Source organism: Nematolebias whitei, chromosome 9, assembly GCF_014905685.2.
Source record: "Nematolebias whitei isolate Nwh7 chromosome 9, NemWhi1, whole genome shotgun sequence".
NCBI classification, from domain to species: Eukaryota; Metazoa; Chordata; class Actinopteri; order Cyprinodontiformes; family Rivulidae; genus Nematolebias; species Nematolebias whitei.
In genome coordinates this window covers 38,023,519-38,044,834 of record NC_056506.1, presented here as the reverse complement: position 1 = coordinate 38,044,834, position 21,316 = coordinate 38,023,519, and the positions used below count along the sequence as shown (strand labels likewise).

At 37.5% G+C, this 21,316-nt stretch overlaps 1 protein-coding gene across 1 annotated transcript in view; it reads left to right on the top strand.

Moving 5' to 3' along the window:
- Nucleotides 1-21,316, top strand: part of pth1r (parathyroid hormone 1 receptor) — a 66,244-nt gene that overhangs the window by 30,292 nt on the left and 14,636 nt on the right. The window contains exons 2-4 of the mRNA XM_037681776.1: nucleotides 9,043-9,145; nucleotides 18,337-18,447; nucleotides 18,969-19,090. Coding sequence (XP_037537704.1) covers nucleotides 9,043-9,145; nucleotides 18,337-18,447; nucleotides 18,969-19,090 — 336 coding nt within the window. The remainder of the gene's footprint in view (nucleotides 1-9,042; nucleotides 9,146-18,336; nucleotides 18,448-18,968; nucleotides 19,091-21,316) is intronic.

The window sequence follows — 21,316 nt, the reverse complement described above, 5'->3', positions numbered from 1 at the left end:
GGTTTAAACCATTTTTTTCACTTGTTATTCCTAATTTATTTGTTTTCTTTTATGATTGTCTTCTGTTGTCTTTGTTGTCATCACTCTTTGTTAAAATCAGGTCTCTCTTGTAAACGAGTCCCCGAGGCTCAATGGGATTAACCTGTATAAATAAAGGTTGAATGAATGAGTATACCGTATTTTTATAAGTCTCTCCAGCGTATAAGTCACATCAGTCAAAAAAAGCATAATGAAGAGGAAAAAAACATATATAAGTTGCTTTGGCGTAAAAGTCACGTTATGCTTCACTGCTGACTCGTCACGTTTATTTTATGCTTATTTAATGGTCAAAACAGCTTCATTTCATCTGGGTGGCACGGCACCAACTATCGTGGCCAGAGCCACTAGCTCTCCAGCGTTCCTCAGCCTGCACCAGCTGAGTGAAGCGAGCGTGCACGGGAGGACTCGTTGTTGCTGTTCTTTGAAATTTAAAGCATCAGTTAAAAATTGGGTTGTGAACATGTAAAAAAAAAAAAAAAAAGTATATAGGTCGCTTCAGCGTAAAAGTCGCAGGACTGACAAATCTATGCAAAAAACTGACTTATACACCGGAAAATACGGTGCACATCCTGCTTTGTTTTGCCATTTGCTACAACTTCTGCAGGCGTTTCACTCTCTGTTGAACATGAATCCTGATTTGAATTTATATAGAATTAAATTTTTTGCAGACATCAAAGTCAGTCAGAGTCAGAGAGTCAGAGTCAGAGTTTCTTTATTGTCATTCGCACCTCATGTGGTACATGTGGTGGAGCGAAATTATGTACACAGGGTCCCAGTTACATCCAACAATAAAATGTATAAGAAAAACAGTAATAACATCTAAGATATGAACTAAGAAAAACATCAACTAAATATACACTAAGCACTCATAACATAAAACATTGAACATCACCACAAACATGAACATGAGTCTGTGAGCAGATGTGCACGCATGAACACATCAACATTGAAACAGATCAGCAGCAACATGAAACAGATCAGCAGCAACATGATATGGTTTTTCACAGTGATTATTCTAGTTAGAGATTCATGAGTCTAACAGCCTCAGGGTAGAAGCTGTTCCTCAGTCTAGTGGTTCTACACTTAATGCTCCTTAACCTCCTTCCTGAGGGGAGTGGGGCAAAAAGTGTGTGTGCTGGGTGGGTGGGGTCCTTCATGATGCAGGTGGCCCTCTTCCTGCATCTGGAGGTGTAGATGTCTGTGATGGTGGGGAGACTGACTCCAACAGATTTCTGTGCAGCCTTCACCACTCTCTGCAAAGCTTTTCTTTCTGCAGCTGTGCAGCCTCCATGCCACACATTGATGCTCGAGCACAGGATGCTCTCCACTGCACACCTGTAGAAGGAGGTGAGGACTGAGCTTCCCAGACCAGCTCGCCTCAGCCGTCTGAGGAAGTAGAGTCTCTGATGAGCTTTCTTGATCAGGCTGGTGGTGTTGTTGCTCCAGCTGAGGTTGTCATTCATGTGTACACCCAAGTACTTGTAGCTGGAGACCACTTCCACCGCAGATCCTCTTATGTTCAGGGGGGTGTAGGTGTTTTTGTTCCTTCTGAAGTCCACAATCATCTCCTTTGTCTTCTTCACATTGATGTGAAGGTTATTCTCTCTGCACCAGCTCTCCAGGTGTTCCACCTCCTGCCTGTAGCTGGACTCATCATTGTTTGTGATGCATCCCACCACCGCTGTATCATCTGCAAACTTTACAATGTGACAGCCTGGATGGGTAGCTGCACAATCATATGTGAGCAGAGTAAACAGAAGGGGGCTCAACACACATCCCTGAGGAGAGCCAGTGCTGAGGGTTATGGTGGAGGAGGAGAGGTTGTGGATCCTCACTAACTGTGGTCTGTTTGTTAAAAAGTCTAGTACCCAGTTGCAAATGGAGGGGCTTAGTCCTAGTGTGGATAGTTTGTCCATCAGGGTTTGGGGGATCATGGTGTTGAAGGCGGATGTGAAGTCCACAAAGAGCATACGGACGTAAGAGTTTTTCTGCTCCAGGTGGTTGAGTGCAGTGTGGACCACAGAGGAGATTGCATCCTCTGTTGATCGGTTCTCACGGTATGCGTACTGATGAGGGTCCTCGTTGATGTTGATGGTTGTTTTGATGTGAGTCATGACCAGTTTTTCGAAGCATTTAGCGACTATCGGGGTGAGGGCCACTGGCCGATAGTCATTCAGACCAGTCACTGTAGAGCTTTTTGGGACTGGGATGATGGTGGCAGTCGCAGGAAAGTCGCAGGACTGACAAATCTATGCAAAAAACTGACTTATACACCGGAAAATACGGTGCACATCCTGCTTTGTTTTGCCATTTGCTACAACTTCTGCAGGCGTTTCACTCTCTGTTGAACATGAATCCTGATTTGAATTTATATAGAATTAAATTTTTTGCAGACATCAAAGTCAGTGAGGTCCCAGTAAGATTTACACACACATCCAATTACTCAGATAGACCAGCTTCTTAATACTGTTATCAACTTATGAGAATCTATTTCCTAAAAAGACTAAAAATGAGATTTAATTTTCAGTTTTCTTTCTGCTTCTTTTTTGTCTCGGTGCAGATTGTTACATTCAGAACTCTGAGGACCTTGTGGTTCATTTGAACGTTTTGATTCATCATGATTTTCTATTGTTTCTAAGAAAACTTTAAAAACTTTACAGAGTATTTAGCTCTCTGATTCACAGCTCGGCGTTTCGGGAAATGACTTTGGTTAACCACAATTTTGGAAAATAAAATAAAACAGAAGAAAAGCTTGATTGCCATGACAGCATCAAGTACAAACCCTGACCCCGCCTGTTCACATGACCATTTTTTATGTCCTCTTAAAATGTGTACTTTATATTATGTTACTTTTTTTCAAAACCAACACATGTGCAATAAAGACAAGTAAATCTGAGACAAACGTCATCATTTACAAAAACGGGAGGGGGAAAAAAAACCACAGCAATGATAAATGATAAATGTTGCTTTAAATGACAGATTATGAAAACATTATTCTCTCTTCTCATCAAGCTGCATTTTGTGAAGACAAACACAGACTTGTGGTTTCTTCCTGTGTGGAGTTTGTATTTTTGCAAGCAGGGATGGAAACACAGATATATATATGCAATGTGTATTTCTCTCATTTTATTTTTGGCAGACGCTCAAAAGCAGCCAGCCAACAAAAAGAATACTGTGTTTGGAGTCAAATGCCCTAAATAAGAATATCCATGTTACTCTCTGTGAGCGTTTTGTTTACCTTTGAGAGGTTTGGACTCAGAGAAGGAGGAATGGTTTTCAGAAATAATCCGGGCACACTTATTACACAGGAGTTTTCTTGAACTTGTAAATGAGACTTCTATTTTCCCTAAATCTTTCCAAGCATCACCTAACCTGCACAGAATATGTGTTATTTACTTTTGGAGATTATAATGACAGTGATATTTATGCTTCCTGGATAATTTTACAATGATTGGTCGCTCTTGGGTTGAACTTTTACCTAAACGAACACTGGGCAGATATTCAGATGAAAATAGCGTTAACGCCTCTGGAGCTGTCAGTGGAATATTCTATATTGGCAGAGCTAGTACAGTAAACAGGTTGTATCTATCCTTGTTCGCCTGCTGTCAAATGTTGTTCCATCTGTGGTTGTTTACTGTGCAAAACCATAAACGTTTTCATTCTGAAGCCCTATTCAGCTCTCAGACTGGACATCCTTATTTCTGTGCTGAAAGTAATGAAAATATTGATGGATTGAGGTATTGTGGGTTTGTATGGAGAAAACCCACAACGGTTCGCTAGTTTGCCGTTTATTTTTTGAGCCGACGAAATTGTGTACTTGCACGAGAGACAATGATTGTGCATATCTTTCTCCCAGAATCTAGAGGATTTAGAAGTGTAAAAAAAATATCACTGGGCTGCTGCAGTTGGTTATTATTGTCAGTCATAACAACTACAGAATCAGAATAAGCTTTATTATCATTGCACCGAGATACAGCGAGAATATGTCCGCACAGTCGTCCGAAAGATGGACGGAATGCTCAAAGCTGCTGTTCTTTAAGAGCACGGCCTTCTTATCCTTTTCAGAATACATTTTTTAGATAGAAAAAGAGACAATGTCATGAGGAGAGGACAGTGACATTATAAAAAAAGATCTCTTCACACCTTGTCCTAACAGGACACAATTTAAGACATCAAAAAAACTCTGCCAGCAGCACATTTATGAACACGTTACATATGCATTTGATGACGAGGCGATCCATGAAGCACTAACAGATAGTCCATTGTCCTGATAAGATGATGGTCAGCCAGCACAGATCTGCTAAGCCTCCACAGAAGATGATGGGAGGGTTGGGGGGGGGGGGGGTTGCGATAAACAAAGCTTTTCCTTAGTTTACACATTTCCCAGGAGAAATTTATAAGTCGCTGTTTCGAGGCCAACCGGGGAGTCAGATTCAGATAATCCACAATTGTTGATTTATTCAGGCAGACTATTTTTTCTTGTCAGCCTTGAGTCTTTACTGGTAGTGCCAAGGTCCGAAATGGCCAGATTAGGGTGCATTTTACTGGTCCGTGTTTACGAGCCTCTTCAAGGTCGTTTCATGCTGACGAATCCCAAAGCCGCAGGTGGCTTGCGATTCAAATCACTTCCATCTTACGGTTTAGCTCGTAAATCAGCTAATTTTGAATCCTCCAAGCACGAACCAACCGTCACATAGGCAGTAGCCTGACGAGGGCCAAATTAGCTGCGACCGTCTTCTTTGTATGTTGATAAACCAGGAACCAGACAATTCCAAAAACAGAAAACATATTATCATAACTCCAATTATATGCAATTTCAGCATCCTCAATCAACAGCAGAGATAGACACATCACATCCAGAGATATATCCAGCTGCACGTGTCGTCCAAGCAGATGAGGGTTCTCCAGGACCCTGTCACTTTGTTGAAAAGATTTTGTCATTTGCGTCGAAAGTCCATTTGGTCAGATCCAAAACAGTAGTTTTCATTTCGGAAGATGTGTAAGAGCTGCTCTGATACACAGACAGAGAGCAAAAAAAAAAGCAGGAGGAGAACAGGGAGAGGGAAGAGAATGCCTGCACCTCATTACAAAGCCAGTGAGGAAAAATAATGCATAATGTTAAAATATTGGGCAATTCTCATTTTAACTTTACACGTTTGCACACTTAACACATGTTGGAAAAAACATAATGCACATTCTACTTCCCTAAATTTAATTAAGAACATTATTTATTAGATCTTACCTAAAAAAAATTTTTAAATCTGTTGCATTGTCATAAAACCACCATTATCTGTAATCATTTAACTGTTAGTTTCTCACAAACAACATTATTTTTCAACCTTTTTTTTTTTTTTGTGGAACACATTTTATGTCTGAAGAATGCTGTTTGTATTTTTTTTTAAAGGTGAGTGGCTGCATTAGTTCAAGTTCAAGAATCTTTTTTTTTTATCCCGGAGAAGCAATTTGTTTCACAGTCAGTAGGCACACAAAACATCCATACTAGACAAGAATCATCATTGTTGGTTGAGAAGCCTGATGGCTACAGGGATAAATGAGTTTTTCAGTCTGTTTGTCCTACATCTGGGCAGCAGATACCTGCATCCAGGTGGAAGCAACATGAACTCACCATGGAGTGGTGATCAGGATCTGCCAGAATCAGCCTGGCCTGGTTCACTGACCTTGCCTTGTGTAGGTCATTGAGGTTCTGTAGGGCTATGCCAGCAGTTTTGCTGCACATCCTGACAATTCCCAAGAGTTTGTTCCTGTTTTTGCATGTTGACAATCCAAACCAACAGATTCATATATTCATTCAACCATACAGGTTAGTCAACAGATTCATATATTCATTCAACCATACAGGTTAGTCTCGTTGAGCTTCGAGGACTCATTTACAAGAGAGACCCATTTTTAACAAAGAATGATGGCAACAGTAGACAATCATAAAAGAAGGCATATAAATAGAAGAAAGAAAGAAATGGAAGAAAATTATATTTAAAAAAACCCGAATACTAAAAAAAAATACTAAAAATAGGAAGATGTTTGCAATGGTTTGTGCCATGAACTTAGAGACTCAATAAAACATGAATAAAACATTCTCATAAAAATAGAATCAACATTAAAACCACAGAGCTTCCGATAAAAATACAGTCTCTGGTGGGCCTTCTTAAAAAGTGAGTTCACTGTGGGTCAAAGGTCAATTTGTCATTGAGAACAGTTCCCAGATATTTATATTGATGCACCACCTCAACAGCTTCACCGTTAATGACCACAGGAACTGCAACTGAAGATTTTTTTCTAAAATCAGGGACCATCTCCTTTGTCTTAGAAACATTTAACTTTAAAAAGAAGACTCACACCATCCACTGAAGTCCCCGACCACAGGCCCAGGGTCTGGGTCATCACTGCAGAGAAGGGACAAGATGACAGAGTCATTGGCAAACTTTAAAATGTGACGCTGTGGGAAATGGCTGCGACAATCATTTGTTAGGCACGGTAAATGTCTGTAAATTAATATTTCTCTAGATGTATTTCACTGACAACGGCTTAGTAGAGGCATAAACAGTATGACATCAACTTTTTCATATATTTTCCTCAGTGTTTGTCTTTGTGTATATTTAGTTTGTTGATATATATATAATCTTTCTTTTCAAACTCTGATTTGAGCTGAAAGTGGCTGTCAGACATGTTGAATTATATGTTTCAGCGTTTGCAATCAGTCTCTCATCCTCGCTGAGAAGTGTTAAAATGCTAGCCTTCTATCAAATAATTTTTCTTTCAGTATAGGAAGTGAGCCATTTACTTGATTTGTGACAGTGGTTGCCAGTTCAGTGTGCAACATGTCACTTTATCCAACAACTAAAGCCACGGAGGTATCTGCTCTGAATAAATTATCTTTAACTTGTACAGTTTTGTCAAATCGCTGAGAAAATAGAGTAGTTTGTATCTGCTCTTCTATTCTGTCTGGCTTACATAGTTGTTACTTTATGTTTCAGAGTGGAGAAACATGTTTTTTTGCTGCATTATGATTCCAGTTACAGTAAAAGACACTAATAACATAAAACTATCTTATTTGTACGTTGATCTATTCTTTAGCATTGAACCCATATGTTTTTTGTTTGTTTTTGTCACTTTGTTAAAATGAATGTGACTGTTTTCCATATGGTTGCATTTGTCGGGCCTAAAATTGATCTGTGAGCAAATAGTAAGTCGACCGGTGAAACCCATTGGGATGAAAACTGTTTCTTTGATGAGAAACCACACCCAGGTACAATGTCAGTCACAAACCGTCTTAAAATCTGCATTCAGGATAAAAACAAAAGGAAGATAGTAAGATTTTTTTATATCCAGTCACAATTTATTGAACATTACAAAACAAGCTACAGGATGAGAAACTGAAAATCTGTCCTTTTTAAACAATTTTCCATGCAGCGTTGCTGAGGAAGTTGATTTATGTTTCCAGCGGTTTCTGTATGAGAGACAGGGGACACCCTGGACGGGGCACTTGTCCATCACAGTGCAACATAACAACAAACAAGACAGACAACTAGTCATACTCTTATGACGGAGGATTAGGGCCACGCTAAGAAAAAAAAAAGAAAAAAACATGAGAAAAACGTAATAAAATTATGAGAATAAAGTTGTAATATTATGTGAATAAACTCATAATACATCCTGGGTCATCTCGCACCTGCTGTGGACAGCCTCCGATGCGAGTCACTGTGTTTATGAAGTAGTCCGCGATCACTTTCGGGTTACTGTGAAATGTGCCTCCATCCACATTATGTGATGAATAAATCTGTCAATGGCAATGCAGTACGGCTTCAGTTTATCATAAAAATCCATATGCAACAGTGCGTTGGGCCCCCTGATATTGTACTGCCAACATCAACATTCATCATTTTACCACAGTTGTAAGACTGCTTTTTCACGTCAGAGTTTTGATAATATTACGAGTTTATTCTGGTAATATTACGATTTTATTCTGGTAATATTATGAGTTTATTCTTGTATTGTTTCTAATTCATTCTCGTATTATTTTGACTTTATTCTCATAATATTACGACTTTATGTAAATATTATTATTAATAACATTGAATGATATTAATATTATTTAATAATATTAAATTATATTAATTATTATATTATTATTATATTATTTAATAATATTAAATAATATTAATTATTTAATTAATAATGACATTTATTATGACATTATTCATTCAGTCGAATGAATAATGTCATTCGACTTTATTCTCATTCGTAATGTAATTGTTTTTTTTTTCCTTAGCATGGCCCCAAAACTCCGTCGTATGCTCTCACTTACACCTAGGGACAATTTTGACTCATCGTTTAACCTAAACCCCCCCATGCAAAGGGAGAACATGCTAACTCGACACAGAACGACCCCAGCCAGGAGGCAAATCTGCAATCTTCGAGGAGTCCAGTGACAGAACTAACTACTGCCTTGCCGAGCCTTTGCCATACATACATTTGCCATATAGCTGTGAAGACAGAAAAAATTTACTGCTTATCTCATAAATGCTTTTGACAAATGCAATGATGTGGTTTGCTGCAGTCTGACCTTCCAGATTAAAAAAATAATGCTGTTTAACATTCTGGGCCACCATGTTGCTCACATTCATATTCCCTTTGATGAAATGTCAGTAGTGTTTCTTTCAGGCCATATGTCCCTGAGGGGAAAAGATGTTATTGTCCTGTTCATAGCACTATGAGCAGGGATGCAAAGAGCAGTGGGAGTACAAACTCATGGGCATCACCAAAGAAATGAATTGATTTTTCTTATTTTCTATTAACGCTAAGGAAGAGAGTTTCACATAAGTGCATAAAATAATTGTTTCAAAGTACATTAAAAAAATCTATTATTAGGATTGTTGATGTTGTAATTAATGCACTTTCGTTTTAAGATTTAGTCTGTATGAATTTTGCAGAGCACATAATTTTTAAACCTTTCTCAACAGTTTTTATTTGTATCCTTTTTTGCAGGTTTATGCAGATGACGTTTTGACAAAAGAGGAGCAAATAGGCCTTTTGTTCACGGCTAAACAAAAATGTGAGAGGAACATCAAGTCCAAGGCTAAAATTCCAGGTAAGGTACTTTATATCACTACAGCTATAATGCTAAAATTTTGTAGTTGTCTTCTTTTTCTTGGTTTTCAACTTCTTTAGTGACCCTTCTTTAGTGTGGAAAATGTCAAAGTGCCATTTATTGTCATTATACTGTTAAAAACAACACAACATAATTTTAAAATGCTACTTTCTTCAAATGCTCAAACTTAGTACATAAGTTTAAGAAGCCATTAAAACACCAATAAATAGCTAATCAATAAGATAAATATGATCATTTAAAGCCAGACAAATCAAATATACCACTAAGAACCCGTATTACATTCAGAAATAATTTCAAAAGTTTTGTATCTTCATTTGACCCACATAACCGTGCAAAGGCCTATTGTAATTGCATTGTTTACTATTATTTTCAAATAATCAAATTTTTGTAGACATTAACATGCACAAAATGTGTAGAAGTTTAAATACTTTTAAAGTAAGTGACAATTTTACATTACCGAGAACCTCAAAGGTAGCTGTGCAAAATGTCTCAATAGTGCCACCTATATTCTCAGCCTCAACAACTAGTTAAAACATACAATTTTGAAATCTGGTACATTATACATTCAGAATAAATACACATTTTGGATTTCAGGAAGTCTGCCGTTTTCAATCAAAGATGGCATTTAGGCATTTTACACACGTCATATTTAAACAAACTCTTAGAGATTTTGAAGTAGCAATTTCAACAACAGCCAACAAACTTTTAAGGCATGTTGGATTCAAAGGTAACCCAAGTTAGAGTTTTTGTCACAACCTGTGAGCATGGCTACACCTCAAACCTTAACTTCTCACCAAGAAACACATTCAACCTCCTACATAAAACATCCAGTCTGCAACAAAACGCATGCTTTGTCCACAGTCTGGTCCTCAACACATCTACATGTCAGTATATTGCTGGAACAGGAAGTTGCATGCTCTTCATGACAATCATTTTCTGACCTTTTCCATGTCGACACACTTTCAGGTAACACTTACTGTAACAACTTGCAGTCTACTTTACTAATGCAAGTTGGACAATTTAAATTTAAGTTCCATTTTGATGCAATTTTTCTGATCTATACGTTTGAATCAAACTCTTCGTAAAGATTTAGGAGATGTTTAAGTAGAGATGTTAATTGTCCTCTTCCATGATGCAATCTAAAGTGCTGCCAGCTCTGTTTATCCCTTCTTGAAGCTGTAATTGATCCTTTTTGCTGCAGTCACACATATGGAAAACATTTTTTTGTTGTTGTTGGTCAATTTAAAAAGGTGTCAAGGATTTTCCCAGTAGAAGAGATAAAGAGATCTTATTGTTCTGATCTTTTGGAACCATTAACCCATACTTATTGGTTCTAGGAGACTAACCAGAACCTTTATTTTCTAACAGATTGGTAACTGTGTGTTTCTTTCTAATGAGAGATTTATAATGCAAATTGTTTGACGTTACATCTTGGTCATTTCATAACCATGTCAAGCTGTGATGTTTTATCTTATATCTTTGTTGCACAGACTGGGTGTGTTCTAAAGAAGATTATCTGAAAATAAACTGAGCAGAGAAGCCGTTTATTTGTCATCATGGGCTGAGGCACAGAGGAAGTTCTTCAGTGAATTCTAGCTGGAGTTTCAGAGGAGAGTGAAGTAAATCCCCCCAGGGGGTTAACAGAACAGAGCCTGTTAGCTGCAGATTTTAAAGTCAGCGTGCAAGACAGGGGAAGGAATCAGACAGAGAAGTACCGAGGAACAGGAAAGTGAGGGAGAAGGAACTTTAGCTCTTACTTGTTAAATGTATCATATAAACTATATAATTAGTAGGTTCAGAATTATGATAAGTCTCCAAAGACCGTTTTGTTTTCTTGACTGAATGGGGTCAGCACCTTCTGTTTCTGCTGGTTTTAAGAGTTGACGATCTTATGATAGGCAGCTGTTATGCATCACACAGCATCTGTAACAATCTAGCTTTATAAAATAAAGAGTTTTACAATTTTTTAAACATTTGTAAATCGAAACGCACTTTTGAGTCGTTTTTTTGGGGGGGGGTTTGCTGTTCATTGTGGAAAGTAAAAAATTAAAGTACCATATTTTCCGCTGTAAAAGGCGCATCAGTGCACAAATGTCTAATAAAGTGGAGAAAAAAAACATAAATAAGTTGCTTCGTCGTATAAGTCGCATGAGTCACCCGGAAACGTGGGCCGGTGTTGTGCCAAAAATCAATTGGCTGCCAAAATGGCGGCAGTGGGAGCACACACGTGAGGACTTTAACAGTAATTTAACAAGATTATTAGTTAAAAACAATTGTTTGCTTGAAATTATAGCAAATGTGAGTCTCAGTTTAACTTTTCCTTAATAAATGCACTATGGTCAAATTAGCTGCGTTTCAAAAATCGATTTGCGGCTGCAGGAGTATGCAGAGGGAGGACTCGTTGTGCATTTCTTTGAAATTTAACAAGATAATAACCTACAAACAATTATTTGTTTGCTCGACATTATAGTAAAGGTGTGTCTCAGTTGAACTTTTACTTAATAAATGTACTTTAATGGTTTGCTCCAGGTGTACTGAAGTGAGACGAAGGTGGCTGGTATAGCAAGCCGATTGTCTCATTAATAGCCACTTTTACCTATTAATGAGACACTTGGCTTGCCATAAGGCTCGAGGGCCCTCTAGTGGCTGCACACGGTAATGTTCAATATTTTTCATTTCAGAATGAATTAAATTGTCAGATCTCAACCAAAAATTGGGATATAAATATGGGTGGAAAACTTATAGTCACTTCAGTGTAGAAGTGGCAGGACTTGCAAATTAATGCAAAAAGATGCATCTTATTTTCATTCTGCTGTTCAGTGTATTGTTCTTATGCTATTAGTGCTTAGCATGCTTTTAGTTAACGTTTATCCTTAGTTCATATCTTGGATCTTATCACTGTTTTTCTTTTTACATTTTATTGTTGGATGTAACTGGGACCCTGTGTACACAATTTATTTCCACCACATGTACCACATGTGGTGGAATGACAAATAGATACACTCTGATTCTGACTTATACGGCGAAAAATACAGTAGTTTGTTTCCATTGTCCTTTCAATGGCTTTTCTGGGGCTGAGACTGAAGGCGAAGCTGTGCCTCAAATGTGCTTTTGCACCGATTTTGTGAAAATTGCTGTCCAGAGGGAGTCGTTTTTCATCTGAGTCCATACAGTAATAATACAGTAATCACTGCGTCTGTGGTTGCTGTATTATACTCAGTTGATTGTTAAAGGGAGGATTTTAAATTCTTCGGCTAAGCCACTCAAAATATTTGTCTCTACGAACCCCAGTAACATTGTGGTCGCCCTAAATTTTTTGACCCTTCAGACGATACCCTTTGCAAATGAAACTGATAATTAAAACCATGCCAGGCTCAGAACACGAGCGCTATTGTTGACTATTCCCAGTAGTCACATTCCTTATGTGGTATTTCCCAACTTTTAGTGATTTTGATAAACATTCATAAATCTCAAACTAGATTGAAAAAAAAAATAAAAAAATAAATAAAAATGCGTACCACAGAGAACGTTGGGGGCTGAGAAGCATCCTGTGTTTTGACAGGGTATGTGTTACAACACTGGGCTTTTTTTTTTTTTTTTTTTTCGGTGTCAGAAGTCCAAAGATCTCCAAAATCTTGCTTCACATAAAAACAGCTTTTCTCATAAAAAAATAAATAAATAAAACAAAGTCAATATTCTGGTTTCCAGTGATGAAAGATGCCAAAATCCAATCAAAAGCTTCACAGCAAATTGGTTTAGAGTTGCTTAAGTTTTAACAGGAAAAGTTGCTCATAAAGAGATTTTACTGTAAATGTATTAGAGTTAGCCAAAATGCTGTTTTTCATCTGTTGTCCCTGGACACAAAATGTATTATTTTAGAATATTAAATAGAAATACATATTCATTTTAATGCCACTAACCTGCCAAAGGATTTGCTTTAATTTCTTTATTTAACAATCCAACTTTTTTTCATTCAGATATTTCTTCGTTCTTATTTGGCTGTTTGGAATGTCATCAAGAAACAAATGAGTGGAAATGTGGCTGTGTTGCACAGATGATTCAATCTGAAACTGGAGCAGGTTATGTGCTCAGAGCATGCCGTCATGGTGATGATGCTTGGAGTCAAGAGAGATGATTTTCTGACACTAAAAACTCTGACTTCATGTCCAACGAATGAGGGTAAGACGTTAATCTCTGTGTGCAGAACACCCCTCTAGTGGAGTGTGGAGCTGTACAGCTGCTATCAGTACACGTGTGCAGTGCTGGCTGTTGGGATAGAGCAGGGTTATTCACTAATGTTTATGCTTTTTAAAAAAAGAGCCCTAAAAAGCCTTTGAATGTAAATAATTAGCAAAGTGAACTACTTAACAATGTTTATAAAATGTAACAAATTCATAGAGGTCAAACATTCATCTTTGTTTTAATGGAAGGTTTGTTTAGCATTTCTGCCTCCACTAATGTTTCTGTGCAAGAAACTAGGTTAAAAACTGTATAAATACAAGGTATTTACATTTACATTAGACATTAAATAAACGGGTTTCAGCTTGTAATAGTCTGTTTGTAGGCTGGCTGCTGGATTTTGTAAAAGCGCTGAACATTTCACCCTTGTCTGGGTTCATATGCTCTAAGTGTGTCAAGTTCAGAGACGATTCTCAGTTTGTACCCGCCACAGTTCATCATCTTCCCATCATCAGTTTAACACATGAGTGACATAAGTGAAAAAAGAAACGCCAAGCGTGAGGAGTTAGAGCTGTGTGCGTTCATCGTTATATGACACAGGGCGGCTGTGGCTGAGTAGTTAGAGCAGTCGTACTCCAGTGTAAGAGTTGGGGGGTCGAATCCAGCAGCATTCACATACCAAAGTGTCCCTGGGCAAGACATTGACCCCCTCATTGCCTCTGATGTGTGTCCCATCGGTGTATGAATGAGATAAAGCTCTGATTAGTCTCTTTAGAATGATTTGTTCAATTAGCTTTGTAGAGTGCTGTATGAATAAGTAAATGAGGATTGTGTTGTAAAGCGCTTTGAGTATCTTGATAAGATAGAAAGGTGCTATACAAGTACAGTCCATACCAATACCATATTATTCGGACTATAAGGTGCACTTAAAATCCTTTAATTTTCTCAAAAATTGACAGTGAACCTTATAATCAGGTGCGCCTTATGTATTAGTTCTGGTTGTACTTACTGACCTCGAACGAATTTTATGTGGTTATTGTGAATGAAGTTTGACTTATCTGACTGTTTTGTTTCGCTTAATGCAATTTATAGTCCGGTGCGCCTTATGTATGAAAACAGACTCGTTCATTGATATTGCGCCTCATAATCCGGTGCATCTTATAGTCTGAAAAATACGGTACATCCTTTCCCTCACACTTCACTACAAGCAGCATCAGTTCAATCCGAGTTGTCAGTTGTATAATTTGTCTTTCTTCAAATCTCCATTATTTTATGTGTTCTTTGAAAGATTAACATAACTGTGCAAATGCTATCTCATATATCTAATTTAATTTGAATCTATAATGTGACATTGACGTTTGACAAATTCTGTCAAGGGTAAACCTGTGCATACCTCACATACGACTCTTCAGATCCCACAAAGTCTGCATGTGTGCAGCGTGACTTTACATTTGAGTGCTTCTCATAGGTAGAAATAGCTGCTGTTCTTGTTTTCATCTGGGCTCATCTAAGTCATACGTTTTGTCATTTTGGCAGCCATCATATTAGCCTTTAAACAATTGTTTCAGGTAAATAACAGATCTCTAGAAGTTTTCAATTATATGTAGATTTTTATGTCTATAATGCACAACAATTATTTAGATAATAATGATAATAAAATGATTATTTTATGAAAATTATTTTATTCAAAGACTGCGTAGAAGACTATAGGGGTATTATTATAATAATTTACAGTTAAATTAAAAATGAGTTTCTGCATTCAAATTGCAGTGCTGCATTTTATTTACTTGTTTTCCTGTTTGTAAATCAGAGGAGATCTAGACTCAGGACCTGGACTAATGCGTCCATCAGGAATATTTGACAGGGACCAATCCTCCAAATGCTTGAGGGGATGTTTTAGGGGTAAATCAGTGGATTAGTGACACCATGTTGAATGCTGCTGCCCTGTACTCACTGGACTAAACATGTCCCCTTAATAAAGAAAACTATCTCTCTAATGTGGTCATGCTATATGCTTTAATAAATATACTGTATACTCTGCCAATTCAAATGTCTAATTTTATTCTGATAAATTTTATTTATATGACATGAGTTGTTTTTATTTTGGTAAAAAACACATGTGGCGGCTTTGATTTTGTAAAATGACATTTCAGAAATTGTGGGCTCTGGTTTATTAAATCTGTATACCGGTTTTAGTAAAACCATATTTGATGCTTTACTGTATGTTTTCTATATAACAATTTGAAAAAGGTTTTCTTCTATAATTTACAGTACAGTAAAAGATTCTCCCACGTGGGTGGTTGCACTTCAAGCTCAGGTTTCGATGCCTGGAAGCGCTGCACAGTATCTTAGATGTGACTTTCTGGACAGAGATTTCCAAAGATTTTCTTGGGATCTACTGGATCCACTCTTCCAGATATGGGATCACAGCTCAGAGGGCTTTCATAACCACAAGTAGCACTGCGGCTTTAACTTTTAAAAATATCTTTATTTCCTTTAAATCCTTGGTCTTTCTCAGGGTTCCTAATATCACTGTTCCTACATCTATCATCATCTGGCATCTTTTTTCTTCCAGTTCCCAAGGTATGAGAGGAATAATAGTAAATATATATATATATATATATATATATATATATATATATATATATTATTTTGTATTCCTTGTTGAGCATCGGCTTGTTGTTTTTGTCAGGATATAGATCTTCCAGGATCTTTGGATCGTTGTCATTCGCCATAATCTTTTGCCGTCATTTTTCTTTGAAACATCCTGTTGTTGTGAGTTGAACTGGCTCAGCTGGATTTCTGCACAGCCTGGGATCTTTCCTGGTGTGGTAGCGCTCGAGTCAAACATCTTCTTGTGCTTCCATCATAGGTGAATATGTTCCATATATTCCATCATATGTTTGTGAGAACATGACAGAAGAATGATTTCATTCAATTTCTCAATTTACCAATGATGCATGCAGTTTGGAGTTTATCCTTCCTCTACTGTAAAGCAGAAGGCCTTTGCTGAGGTAATTTTCCCTGATGTGTTGTTTCATCCCAGAAAGTCATTCTGATGCTCACTATCAGCCTCCCTCGTTGTGCATGTATGTATCTGTGTTCACTCTGCAGTGGTGTGGCCTTGAAGCTTTGAGGGTGGGTTTCCAATAATAGAGGGGCCTTTTCTCATCTGCTGAGCTGCAGTAACTCTAAAACTGGGTGCATAGGTTAATAAAGAACTGAGTGACCCATGAGTCTAAAAACAGTTTCAACAGGTTTCAATTCTTCAGCGCTTTTAAAATGATCACTACATTGCTGAGACAATGTTTTCTTTGAGGTGGGACTGTTGACGTTTGCACGGAGTGGACAGTGGAGGGATGTGGGTTCACATCCCCAAACCTTGCAGTGTGAAAATAGCTCAGCCCTGAAGCTTGAGGTTTTGGGTGTAGAATAACATCAGGAGTCATTATAAAAGGTTGTTCGCATCAGGAGAAAATGCATTATGTGTTTTGACATCTGCAGGTCGGCATCAAAAAAGTTGTGGAAGAAAAGAAAATGTTCTAGAAACCCCAGTGACATCACTAATACCAAAGTCCTGCCATAGTCACGTTTATATTTAAATCGTGGTCAACAAATTTATGGGAAATTGCATGCTTGTGTGTGTTTAGTGTTTAATTTGGGCTTGTTAGTAGGTGGTCCTACAGTAAAACAACCAACGCAAAAGTAGAACAGGAATTTTACTTTTACTCCCAGGACGTGTGGTCTGTGTGATTTTTTGAGAACTTAACTGTGTTTATCAGAGATTTGTAAGAGTCAGTAAGCTCCACTCAGTCTGCCTTTTAATTTCACGCTGCCATGACAAGCAAATAAAAAGCAAGTCGATGTAGCACCGCATGCTTTTTTTTTTTTTTTCCCCTTTGGCAAAATAATAGATCGGCTGAATAGAGAAGATCATTTCAGTTTTATATACAAGTACTTATTAGTGGTTAAAGTGGGACAGATGTTTTCAATAATACAGCATAAAAGCCAAACCATAAGGAAAGGGTTTGCCAGAACTTTGTGGAGAAAAGAATTCTGCTTCCATTATCAGAGAGCTGCAATTGTTGAGTCTACAGACTAGCTGAACATTCTATATGTACAATTTTAAGATAATAGAAGATAAAATAAGAACGTTTCCATACCAGTACTTTAATTCATCAATATAAGCTTACCGTATTTTTTGGACTATAAGGCACACTTAAAACACTTTCATTTTCTAAAAAATTATGTAAATATGTATTAATTCCGGTTGTGATTACTGACCTCGAACTGATTTTATGTGGTACAATTGAACAATGTTGAGAGTTATTGCGAATGAGTTGAATAAAGTTTGATTCAAAACCAAAAAAGTCCATGCTCAATAATCCAGGTATACAATGCAACAATTTTCAGTCCTGAATAATAATTGTTGAATAAAGTTTGACTTATCTGACTGTTTTATTTCGCTTAATGCACCTTATAATCCAAAAAAATAAAGTACATAGATTACTATAATGCAGTCAGTGATGTAGAGAATCTTGCAAATGAGTTCCATTCAACATAAATCCTGCATGAAACTATCGTCTATAGAGCATTAATGGAAATGTGAAGCTGCTAACAATCAAGCCCTAACAGTCACAATAGACTCAGTTGACAAGTTGCAGCCAGCATACGCTGATTCTCTTTTTCCAAGTCTTGATTATGTTGCGACAGATAGATGTTGATGTATGGATGTGTTTTCTTCAGATAACTTAAAAAAAACATTATTTATTGCAAGTCTTACCACAAATTACAAGGCTGCTTCAGAGTGCTGATCTACATAAACACACAGGTTGTGCTGTCCTGATTTCTAAGGACAACAGAACCTTTAAAATGCACAGTACTGCTGTTTTTGTGAGGGTTTTTTTAGATGCTGAATGCAGAATTTATGGTTTAACAGCACTTTGTGGCCTCATTTTTTAAAAGTCAACTATGTTTTCTTGTCTCCGCAGATGGTTTCTGCTCACCAGAGTGGGATGGCATTGTTTGCTGGCCTGAAGGACCTCCTGGAAAACTTGTGTCCACATCTTGTCCAGACTACATCTACGACTTTAACCATAAAGGTAAGACCGTCTCTGGATTGAGCAATAACATTATGACGTTTTTTGTGTACCACATGATATTCATTCAAGAAGTCCTTTCGCAAGCAAAACTCCTTTTAAGAGCTAAGTTCAAATACACACATTTCAAATGTTTTACATGTTTATGTTTCATTAACATTTACTTCCTAATTTTGAGGAAAATCACCTAAAAGTTAAGGCATGATCATTTTTGGCTTTCACAAAAATGATCGGTCATAGTGAGATTCTGAAACCAAATGGTTATGATCCATAAGCTACAAATAGTCGTCTGGATTATGATTAGATAACACAAATATATTTACAGGTTAGCATTTATGCTGCCCATATTAAAGAAGAAATAGAATAGAATATATCCGTCTGACAATTGATTCACCTTGATTGCTGCATTTTCATGTGGATAAACAAACCTATTTTATGTTTCCTTATGCTACTAGCTAATTATGCAGTTTCAACTCTGTAATTAAAGCTTGATCCTATTATTTCTCTCGTTTCTTGGTATCTAGGGCTGGCATACCGTCGATGTGACAACAATGGAACGTGGGAGCTGGCCTCGGTCAACAAGACATGGGCCAATTATAACGAATGTGCAAAATTCCTTTACCATTACAACTATAGCCATGAAAAGGTGAAATCTTTCTCCTTACCATTTGCATGCTCATGGACACAGTAACACATGACATCTTCCTTATTCGTAGTTTCAGCCTGACTGAATGCCTGGCCAGACAAAGCTGCCATACTTAATATATTACAGCCGCTTAGTATTACACAACTATAGCCTGTAATTACAATTCCTTTTAAATGAGTAACTTGTTTGCAATATGCTCTTTCATTAATGAGCAATGCGTAAAAACTATTACAATTTTTAATAACATAGAGAGATAATGACAGTGTAGAGGTATGGTTACTTTGTGGTAATGTGCTTGTAATCATCAAATTTCAGTTTAAATCCAAACACAAAGCAACACCACAGAGCATCACAAAACAGACGCATCAATCAGGGCTAAACTTGTCACTTTGTTTGGTTCTTTTTTTTTCATATAAATAAAATCAGCATGTTTACTTAAAAAAAAAAAAAAACTGCTAAGAATTACAGTTTAGAACGTAACAATGGGGTCTTGAGCTAAGGCTCCCTTAAGAATTTTAGAGATTTGCTCCCTTTTAATCACAAGAGCATCACTATAGTTGAGGAAAAGATGATTGGAGATGAGACCTGGCTCTAGCTCTTCCCAGGTGTCCACAAAGTGTTTGATTGTGTTGAAGACAAGGCTGGGCTCAGACTTGTTAACGTCTGACACCTATTGCTTTATGGGCATAACTTTTGACCATCGGAACAACAGAAAGGATACACTTGTGTCACAAAATAAAATTCTGCATGTTTTAGCTTTTTTTTTTCCTACTAAATTAGCAAAAATCTGAGGTTAGAGACATAATTTTAACTATGGTTCATTTTTGCAATTTTCTACAAGTTAGAGAAAACATTAGTGAACATAATGAAGAAGCATGTCAGAAGTAGAAATCTGCTACAGCTTGTACTACAATAATTGATGTATATCTTCTTTTTTTTTTGCTAGTCTCCTTTTGACACATCATTATTTTCAGATTACCATTGCATGTATTTGCAATAGTTATCTCCTCAGGTGGAGGAGTTCAAGTATCTGTGTGTCTTGTTCATGAGTGATGGTAGGATGGAGCGAGAGATGGATCGACAGATTGGGGCCTCGTCCTCAGTAATGAAGATGTTGCTTTTGTCAGTCGTGGTGAAGAGGGAGCTGAGTGGAAAGGCAAAGTTCTTGATTTACTGGTCTGTCTCCATTCCAACCTCCACCTATGGTCCAGAGGTTTGGCTCATGAACAAAAGAACAAGATCATGGATACAAGCAGCTGAAATGGGCTTTCTTTATAGGGTGTCTGGGCACAGCCTTAGGGTGAGGAGCTCAGTTATTGGGAGGAGCTTGGAGTAGAGCTGCAGCTCCTCTGTATCAAAAGGAGTCAGTTGAGGTGGTTCAGGCATCTGATTAGGATGCCTCCTGGATGCCTCCCTTTACAGGTTTTCTGGGCATATCCCACTGGTAGGAGGTCCCAGGGAAGACCCAGAAATTGCTGGAGGAATTGTGTATCTTCTCTGGCATGGGAACACTACAGGCTCCCCAGAATGAGCTGGAAAGTGCCACTGGGGAGAGGAATATCGGGGTTTCTCTCCTGGACCTGTTGCCTCCACAACCCGACTGTTCAAGTTTAAGTTTAAGTAGGTTTATCGTCATTTCACCACATGTGGGGCATGAGGTGGGACGAAATTAAGTACACAGGGTCCCAGTCACATCCAACAATAGCAAAATGTAAAGTATAAAAAGAAACAGTATATAAGGATCTAAGATATACTATACACTAAACAAATGGTACGCTAAAAGATCTAAGATATACGCTAAACACTATTAATGCAAAACAATACATTGTAACAACAGCAGCCCAACTATAGATGGAGCGGTAGAAGATAGAGATGAAGACCACATTTATTTTAGCTGTTGTTGCTGTTTTCTGTCATTAAGAACCTGCCTGGCAGTTTCCAGAGAAAATGACAATGATATACTGTTTGTACTTTAACCACCCATTTCACTTTTTTCCCCCCAATTTCATCCTTGTTTGTTTGGAAACATTTATCCCCTCTTCTATATGCCTTGACTATTTATTAAGTCTGATGCATCCTGGGACTTAACTTTAAATTTTATGTTGTGGGTTTTTCTACATTTGTGTTGCTTTCATCGTTGCTTAACCGCATTTTTCATAAGTGCATCATGAATAGAACTGAACTGTAAACTATGGATTTAAGTGTTTCTAATTATTGTCACATGAT